The 10,076-nt window shown below is 50.2% G+C and overlaps 1 protein-coding gene across 1 annotated transcript in view; it reads left to right on the plus strand.

Annotated features, from left to right (window-relative positions):
• The window catches only part of NUP214 (nucleoporin 214), a 101,218-nt gene that overhangs the window by 50,001 nt on the left and 41,141 nt on the right, over positions 1–10,076 (plus strand). The window contains exons 24-26 of the mRNA XM_056860159.1: positions 105–213; positions 2,464–2,852; positions 5,367–5,607. Coding sequence (XP_056716137.1) covers positions 105–213; positions 2,464–2,852; positions 5,367–5,607 — 739 coding nt within the window. The remainder of the gene's footprint in view (positions 1–104; positions 214–2,463; positions 2,853–5,366; positions 5,608–10,076) is intronic.

The following is a 10,076-nucleotide window of genomic DNA, read 5'->3' on the forward strand; positions in this document are numbered from 1 at the left end:
TAATAGATGGTAAGTCTGGCTGAGTTGTTTTGACATCTTGTGTGCACAGTGGGAGATGAGCCACTGCTGAAAGAATTAACACATCCTTTTCTTTTTCTTAAAAGCTGTGAGCACGTCCTTAACTGAGTCTACCTTGAAGAATGTCCCTCAGGTGGTGAACGTGCGAGAACTGAAAAATAACACCTCTCCCCCTGCCATCGCTACAGTAACAGGGTGGGTGAACACTCTTCCATGACTTTTGAGTGACCTGTTAGTTTTAGCCATACTTGCAGGAAGGCTTAGCTGTCAGTAGAGGGCAGTGGTGTCGCTTCAGGGAATTACTTGTTTATTTTACTTAAATATTTATATCCCACTTTTGTCCTTGGAGAGGCCCAAAGCGACTTACAAAATAGTCAGCTGTGTCTTGAGCTGGTTTGGGATGGAGTAGCTGACTCATCCAAAGGCACCAGCTAAGTGCCAAAGGAGCAAGAGCCCTTGGGCTGATGCCCAAGGGCTTAAACCTCTAGCCATGGCTAAACTTTACGGTAACTGCAAACAGGAAGGAGGAAAAAAAACACAGCTGAATTTTGGGAGTTTCGTAAGGAGCAAAGACGAAAGGGGTTCTGTGTATTCCACGAACTCTGCTTTCATTAAAAAAAGAGAGAGAGCAAGCTTCTAGTCAAATTTTTAAAGAAAAGGGATTTAGTTGCTTTGTTTAGCAAATAAATGGCAGATTTGCTTAAGGCAAATACAAGTTTGGATTTATAGCATTACAAAATCGACATGTATGAAAATTGCTAATTGCCCCCTTCCAGTGCAGATTAAAGGGGGAGGAATGGTGGACAGGCATTTGGATATACACTGGTTTGAATTTTGACTTGTGGGCCCCTTTTACACTTTCAACATCATTCTCAAACTCTTTCCTGTGTTTGGTTTTTTAACATGGGAAGTAATTTCTTTGCATTTGGCAAAAGATCTTCCTTTGTCTTGGCTGTATAACTGCGTTCCCTCTGCTGTCAAGGGGTCGTGGCTCAGTGGTAGAGCCTCTGCTTGGCATGCAGAAGGTCCCAGGATCTATCCCCGGCATCTCCATTTAAAGGGACTAGGCAAGTAGGTGATGTGGAAGACCTCAGTCTGAGACCCTGGGGAGCCGCTGCCGGTCTGAGTAGACAATACTGACTTTGATGGACCAAGGGTCTGATTCAGTATGAGGCATCTTTATGTGCCCTGAAAGCCTGTGTTCACACATATGCCTTATACTGAATCAGACCATCAGTCCATCAAGGTCAATATTGTCTACTCAGGCTAGCAGTGTCTCTCCAATGCCTCAGAGGTCTTTCACATCACCTACTGCCTTGTCCTTTTGAACTGGAAATGCTGGGGATTGAGCACTGATCCACAGCCCCTCCCTGCGCTGACATGTCGCTAGTAGCTCCTCTTCTGCCCTGCATAGACTTTGCATTCATGCCATCTGGCAATAATGTTCACCTCCTGCTTTGCCACATAATCCCATGCTGCGATAGATCAAGAGTTAAATATTGATTGTGTGTGTGTAAAGTGCCTTCAAGTCACAGCCGACCTATGGCGACCCCTTTTTGGGGTTTTCATGGCAAGAGACATTCAGAGTTGGTTTGCCAGTGCCTTCCTCTGCACAGCAACCCTGGTATTCCTTGGTGGTCTCCCATCCAAATACTAACCATGGCTGACCCTGCTTAGCTTCTGAGATCTGACGAGATCAGGCTAGCCTGGGCCATCCAGGTCAGGAACACTGATCCACAGCCCCTCCCTGCGCTGACATGTCGCTGCGCTGACATGTCGCAAATATTGTTTGTTTTCGTGGCTTCTGTGCAGTCCCACATGGGACTGTGCAGGCACAGGCCAGCCACGGAGAAGATTAGCAACGCTTCTGGAAGAGTCGGCTCCCAAGGAGCGCTCCCCTCCCCCCGTCAGTGACCAAGCCTTAACGGCTTTTCCCGCCCAGGAGTCACATGACCGGGGGGTGGGGAGCACTTGAGCTTCAGCGTATCTACTAACTGAGGTAAAACTTTTCAAACAATTTTACCTCGAATACCTAGGAAGAGTGTATGGACATGGCCTTATTTAAAAAGTGCCGCACGTGCGGTATGAAGATGGCTTCGTCAGACGAGCACCAGGACTGTCTCTTATGTTTGGGCGAGGGGCATGTGGTGGCGGCTTGCAAGGCCTGCGCCTTATTTACGCACAAGTGTCGCCAACACAGAGCAAAGAAATTAATGGCGGCTCTGTTTGAAAAGTCCTTCTGTCCGGATCAGACTCCAAGACCAAGTTTCCTAGATTCCCCTGCTACCTCGTCCAAGAGAGGGCCCTCCCAGATACCTAGAGACGTAGGGCCATGTCCGAACCACCAACAAAAAAGCACAAGGACAAGAAGAAGAATCCATCCTCTCCCAAAACAAAAAAAGGGGGAGATTCTATTCGGTCTGCACCAGAGACCTCTGCCTCAAGGATTGCCCCGTCGGCGTCGAGTGCATTGACCCCGAGCGCGCCTGAGAGGGAGTTCGTCATCGAGGAGAAATCACCGAGACATCGAGCTCCTTCTCGGAAGGGATCCGGGTCCCCGAGGCAGACATCCGCCTCGCTACGACGTCGTACACCATCGAGTAGAGGCTCAACGCCTCCTGCGGAACGGGGCCGGAGCCCGCACCATTGCCTGCAGAGTGCTGTTGCACCTGCCTTAAGGCGCCCTCACACCCCATCGCCATCGGGGTTGGAGGTTCAATTCTCCTCATCGGAGGATGAAGTCATGGAGGTCCCCGAGGTCGTTATCTCCGACCCAGAGGAATCCCTGACGACGGAGACGTACCGTCGGGATCGTGTCCCATATCAGGACTGGGGTACATGGGGATATTGTCCTCCCCCCTGGTAACCGCAGTTCGGGTATTTTGACCCTCGGCGCAAGTACGACGTCGGCTATTACCAATGCCAGGTCGACGCCGAGAATTACCGCCAGATCGACGCCGAAGTTTACCATTGACGTCAAGGCGACTCTTGTTACAGGCCACGGACACTGCACAGCTGTCCAACCCCCACCGCTTGACGTCAACCCTCCTTGACGTCACAGGGAACCCACTACATCGGCTGATCCAAGATTGGATCCGGGCTTTGCTGATCCTCTCCCCTTCGAACGTCTGTTTGTTTATTTTAGTAACCGGTTACAGATTTCGGATGACTCCTGGGTCTTGAATATCATAAGATCAGGTTACTTCTTAGAATTCTCCGATACCCCACCGTGTACCTATCCTGGCCAGGGAACGGACAGGATCTCACTAGAGGTCCTGCAAGAGGTGCAGATTCTGCTTCTGAAAAGAGCGATTCAGGTGGTCCCGCCCACTGAACCACAAATAGGATTCTACTCCAGATACTTCTTGATTAACAAGAAGGGTGGAGGCAAGAGACCCATTATGGACCTAAGAGCACTGAATGAATACATTCAGACCAAATGATTCAGAATGCTATCCCTACATGAGATCTTACCTCTCCTTTCGACTGACATGTGGTTTGCAGTGGTGGATCTCAAAGATGCGTACTTCCAGATTGCAATCCATAGGCAATGCAGGAAATTTCTTAGGTTTAGATGCCAGGGGTTCACCTATGAGTATACGGTCTTACCGTTTGGGTTATCCTCTGCCCCGCGAGTTTTCATGAAGGTCATGGCAGAGGTGGTAGGGTTTTTAACGCTACAGCAGGGGTGGGGAACCTCAGGCCCGGGGGCCGTATGCGGCCCCCGAGGGCATTTTTTGTGGCCCTCGGGACCTCCAGGAACCCTGCCGCGGAGGCGGGGCGCAGGGTGGCCCTCCCCGAAGGTGTTCCTGGGGCCACGGCTTACAGCGCCCTTGTAGCGCCCTTTGGACCTCCTCTCACCAACTGTCAGTTGTTGGTCGGCGAGAGGGGAGGGGGAGGGACGCTTCCCCCAAGGCTGCCCCCTACAGCGGCATGCAGGAACGCTGCGGCACATTGTAAGCCCCTCTCGCTGCCTGTCGACTGTTGAGCAGCGGGGCGGGGGGGAGAGGCCAGCGGCTCCCGTGGCAGAGCATGCATGCGGGAGCTGATTGGGCTTGGTTTTTTTTTTATGGACTCTGGGGGGGAGGGCATGGAGACTGGGGCCCGGTTGCTTGGGGCTCCATGTGCCGCCGTGTGTGTGTGTGGGCGGGGGAGGTGGTGAGGCTGGGGCCCGGTCGCGCAGGCTGGCATGCGCGGGTGTGTGTGTGTGGGGGGGAGGCTTTTCTCTCTTTTCTTCCTCTTTTTCTGTCACTCTTTCCCCTTTCTCTCCCTCTCTTTCTCCCTCTTTTTCTGTCTCTTTCTTTGTTTCCCTCCGTTCTTTTCTTTCTTTCTCCCCCTCTCTCCATTTCTTTCTCCCTTTCTCTCTCTTCCTCCCTTTTCCTCTTTCTCTGTTTTCCTTCCTCCCTTCCTCCCTTGCCAATCGACTGTGGGCTGCGCCCCCCTGATGCCTCGTTTTCTGGGGCTCACCGCTGGCTGCCCTCCCACCTGGGAGGGGGGAGCGGGGGGCGCCCTGCAGGCCTTCTCTGTGTGGCCTCTCCTGGGGTTGCCAACCTCCAGGTGGTGGCTGGAGACCTAGCAACCCTAGCCTCTCCCCCCCCACCGGGAGATCTACACCTGGTATGGCCCCCGAAAGATGTTATAAATGTGCGAATGGCCCTTGGCAGGAAAAAGCTTCCCCACCCCTGCACTACAGAATTGCACCATCTACCCCTATCTGGATGACTGGCTGGTGGTAGGCAGGTCTCGTCAGGACTTAGCCGACTCTCTGACTAGGGTGACCAACACCTTGGCGCACCTGGGTTTAATTGTCAACCTAGAGAAATCTCGTCTCACTCCGTCTAGAGTGGCAGACTTCATCGGAGCGACCCTAGATGCCGATAGGCATTCTGCCTTCCTGCCAATACCTAGATTTAGAGCCATTCAGAAATTGGTGAGGTTCTTCACATCGCAGAGGTATCAGAAGGCGGTGGTGATTCAAAAATTGTTGGGACTCATTCATCAACCACTGCGGTGGTCCCGTATGCAAGGTTACGCATGAGACCCCTGCAAAATTGGTTCTTGAGGGCCTTCAGAATCAATGTCGACCCCCAAGGGAAAATGTTATTTATTCCCAGAGCAGTTATTCGTTCATTGACTTGGTGGATGCAGGAGGTGAACCTTCTCAGGGGTGTTGGTTTCGGTGTCACCTCACAGGATGTCCAGCTATTTACGGATGCCTCCATGGGAGGTTGGGGGGCACATTGTGGAACCCTTATAGCTAAGGGAAGATGGACCCCCCCACCAGGCCACCTTGCATATCAATTTGTTGGAAATGAGGGCTATCAGATTTGGCCTTCTTTCTTTTGCAGATATTCTCATTCAAAAAACTGTGCTCATCGCCACGGACAACACCACGACTATGTTCTACAGAAACGAGCAAGGGGGCACCAATTCCCTAGCTTTATGCCGGGAGGCGTCCCTCATTTGGGAATGGGCTATAGAACAACAAATATCCCTCAAGGCCATTCACGTGGCAGGCTGTTCCAACATTACGGCAGATGCCCTGAGCAGGGATACTTCCCATGACCACGAATGGTCCATCCCTATCAGGTTTCTAGAACCTATCTTACAGGCATGGGGTTAGCCGGAAATAGACCTGTTCACTACACAAGACAACACAAGGTGCCCTCAGTTCTGCTCAAGGGCATCTTGGGAGGCGTCGTCACTAGGAGACGGATTTCAGCTCCCTTGGTCAATAGTTCTGATGTACGCCTTCCCTCCTATCCCACTGATCCCCAGGGTACTAGGAAGGCCCTCCCTCCCTGAACAGCCTTCCTCCCTAACAGGTGTTGGGCTCATTGTTGTCCTGAGCTGGCTTGCGTGTATCATTTGCTGGAATTCTGCTCTGGCTCCATCACGCCTCCTTGATTTGCCCTGTTTTAAACAACACGAGCGTTTGACCTTCCCTGTTCCGCAAGGACGTTTCATCCCAGGGCTCCAGTCACAACAAGTGGCCTCTTCTCCTTTCACTGACTTTGCAATGTCTGCCTTGGCAATTATCAGAGCCAAGATAACAAGTGCATTGTTTGGGAAAACCAAGGTGGTTGGCAGGGATCAATTGCCTAGGGAAGCGGTTTAAAAAAATGGGGAGTGCCAGCTGCTGTTTTGTGAGAATGGCAGAGTAGAAGTAGCCACAAGCAGCCGCCTCTTTTTCTTACATAGCCTCAAACAGCAGGTATTTTGTTGTGTTTGTTTCATTTCAGCACCATCATCTCTTTCCAAACAGGTCAGGACATCTGATGCTCAGGCATTTCCATTCCCAGGCAATACTCAGGGCCAGATCTGCATAGCTTTTGGTGGTAGAATTCCCCGTTTTGTCTCCAGTCAATTTGCTGGGCTTTGTCCCTGCTACATACTGGTTTGTGCGGCTTTTCGGACTCCTTTGGGTTGCTGGCCTACTTCTTTAAACACTCCTGTTTCCTTTTCTTCTCTGAGACGGAGGGATGAAAACAGCAGCAGGGCGCATCATCACAGCTTCGGGGGAACGTTGGCATATGGGGGGTGCCCCCTCCCTGCAGAATTGTCACATCTGCTTTGGGATTGGATGGAGATAGTGCCATTCTCCATGATTTTGTAATTGGCAGTTTTGAATTGAGGGTTTAGATGCTCCATAGAGGACACTTAAGTCACGAGAAAGTAGAGGGAGGGAGTTGCCTGCAGTAGTCAGAGGTACCTCCAGCTCATGAATATTCACACAATGAATCTGAATTTTATGGGAGACGAGAGAACCATTGGTGGTGCCACCTTTGATTCTCAGTAGTGCAAGCGCTCACAGTCCAAGGTAGGATGGGTGCCAGCATCGTGAAAGACAAAGATCTTTCTGGTAGCCAACCTTCAAAATGATTCCAAGGCTGAAAGGGGGAAGTTAGCAGGACCTCACCACTCAAAAAAGCAAGACATTTTCTCTGCAGCTGCAAATTATTCAGTTTCAGTTTCGGTCACCTTTATTGGCATGATAACTTATTCTTGGTTTTTTGACTGGTCAAGGATTGTCAAATTACGGTCAAGTTTTTTTAAAGCATTAATTTTATTAGAAGAAAATTTTTAAAATACTTTAATCATCAACTGTTCAGATTCTCTCTTTAGAATGACAATGTAGTTGTCTGTGTTGTGAAAGAACAGAATTAACTTTTGAAATGGCCTTGGAGGCAGCTGTTGTTGTTTTTTACTGACCTGCAACTGTTAGCCTAGTTGGCTCTTGGGGTGGCTTATGGTAGATCTAAAACACAACCCCAAAGATGATCAGAATACAAGATAACAGCTGTCAGAAATCCTCAGACTTAAAATACCACTGCAGAGCCAGTGTGGTGTAGTGGTTAGGAGCGGTGGACTCTAATCAGGAGAACTGGGTTTGTAGAATCATAGAGTTGGAAGGGGCCATACAGGCCAACCCCCTGCTTAATGCAGGATCAGCCTAGAGCAACCCTGGCAAGTGCTTGTCCGGCCTCTGCTTAAAGATTGCCAGTGAGGGGGGAGCTCACCACCTCCCTAGGTAGCTGATTCCGCCGTCGAACAACTCAACGGGGAGGAGTGGGGAACTCTTGTTTCTCCGCTCCTCCACATGAGTGGCAGACTAATCTGGTGAACGGGGTTGGTTTCCCCACTCCTACCCATGAAGCCAGCTGGGTGACCTTGAGCAAGTCATACTCTCTCAGCCCCACCTACCTCACAGGGTGTCTGTTGTGGGGAAGGGAGGGAAGGAGATTGTAAGCCGGTTTGATTCTCCTTAAAAGGTAGAGGAAATTGGCATATAAAAGCCAACTCTTCTTCTCAGATGTCTAAAAGAGCTGTAAGAGAAGCAGCAGAAAAACAAAGTGTTCCTTAATGGTGTCACTGACAGCGCTGTACTTCAATTAATGCAAGAGAAATCCATTGAGGAGAGAAAGATGGGGAGGGGGGTAGGAGAAGCCCCATCTCATTATCTGAGCTGCCTGCTGTGAGTTGTAGCAGGTGGCCAGCCAGAGAGGCTGTGCTTGGCTGCTAGGTTTGTCCTTCGACTGCGGTGAGGTGAGATGGGCAGGCGACTTCATCTCCCGCCGTCGCTAACAGATGACATCCAAACGAAAGTCAGCTGCCACCTTGCACGCAGTGGTGTTCTCGGCTTCGGGAAGGATGTGACCAGTTGGCAGTTATTTGGCCCTATCGTTGTCTGATCCTGAACGGACGAGGCAAGATGAGGAGACACGGGTGGCAAAGCAGCAGCTTCAGCAGTAGCATTGCCCACTGGTATAACCAGGTGCCCCTCCCATGAGGGAGGCTTCTTGTTTACCACGGGTGGAGTTGCAGCTGCTGGCGCCCTCTTTTCCCCATAGCAGAGTCACAGAGTTGTGTCCCTGTCCTGGCAATGTGGGCGGTTCAGCTAGGATTGTGGTGCAGCTGCAGCCACTGAACATCTCCCTCCCATAAAGGCCCTGGTGCCACTTTTAACCTGTCTGTCCCTTGAGCAGAAAACAAAGAAACAAAAAATTCCTTACTTAGTACTCCTCTTCTTACGTTTAATTATTGCCCCTATAAATTTTGCCACAGAGTAACAGAATAATTTATATCCGATAGTAGCCACGTCGCCCGCACCCTTGTACCACCAGATGTCTCATTGAACAATTCCAATTTTTTTAAATAGAGGATTAACTGAACTGGCCGCCAAGTATTGGGCACTCCATGATAATATGTTCTATAGTTTCAGATTTGTCATGTGAGTTCGAGGTCTTTGTCATGAGAGCCAGCGTGGTGTAATGGTTAAGAGCGGTGGACTCTAATCTGGAGAACTGGGTTTGATTCCCCACTCCTCCACATGAGCGGCAGATGGTAATCTGGTGAACCGGGTTGGTTTCCCCACTCGTACACATGAAGCCTGCTGGGTGACCTTGGACAAGTCACACTCTCTCAGCCCTACCTGCCTCCCATGGTGTCTGTTGCGGGGAGGGGAAGGGAAGGAGATTGTAAACTGGTTTGATTCTTCCTTAAGTAGTAAAGAAATTTGGCATAAAAAAACCAACTCTTCTTTTATTTGAGTATAGCACTTTGTTAACGACTTATGCCCCTTTGCAGGTGGGTGGATACTTGACCCCTGCCTTGGATTCTTGACATGTTGGCACAAAGCCATCAACAGCCTTAGCAGACACCTCCCGGTGCTCCCTGGAGGATTATTGTGAGAGACTGTAGGGAAGCTTGCTTTCTTCCCCTATCTTTATTTTAGTCTTTTCTCTCTGTTTCTCTTCCCCTGCTTGCATTAATCAGACCAAGCAACCAGGGTTCTCTGGAGTTTGCTAAAATCACGATGCTGTACTTCAAACATTGCAAGCTCTATGTTTTCCTTTGTTTTATCACTTCTGATAAAAACTGGGGCACCAATTTAAACAATCTCTGTTTAACGAGGGCAGCTGCCTCTCCTGTGCACTTCCTTATTTCCTGTTCTAGAGCTCAAGAAGACAGCAAAAAGAAGATACTGGCGGTGGTCAGGTTTAGTTTGCGTATTCAGCCGCAGTGCCAAAGCATGCTGTGGCACTGTGGTTCACCCTAGCAGATTCTGTGCAACCTTACCCCTGTGGGCTATTAAGAGTCCTCACGCTGCAGGGCGGTATCCTGTTCGTCTCCTGTATGAAGCCTTGCTGGTTCCAAGGGGCTTGGGGGGGCATATTATGCAGTTGCTATGCAAGAAGCAAGGGCCCCGTGGCGCAGAGTGGTAAGCTGCAGTACTGCAGTCAAAAGCTCTGCTCACGACCTGAGTTCGATCCCAATGGAAGTCACTTTCGGGTAGCCAACTCAAGGTTGACTCATCGTTCCAAGATTGGTAAAATGAGTACCCAGCTTGCTGGGGGTAAAGTGTAGATGACTGGGGAAGGCAATGGCAAACCACCCCGTAAACCAGGGGTGGGGAACCTTTTTTCCGCCAAGGGCCATTTGGATATTTATAACATTTGTGGGCCATACAAAATTATCAACTTAAAAATTAGCCGACCAAGCCCCAAGCAGGCAGCTGCCCCAGATGACCGACGCACACATACACACACACGGGCAAG

Source organism: Euleptes europaea, chromosome 14, assembly GCF_029931775.1.
Source record: "Euleptes europaea isolate rEulEur1 chromosome 14, rEulEur1.hap1, whole genome shotgun sequence".
Lineage (NCBI taxonomy): Eukaryota > Metazoa > Chordata > Lepidosauria > Squamata > Sphaerodactylidae > Euleptes > Euleptes europaea.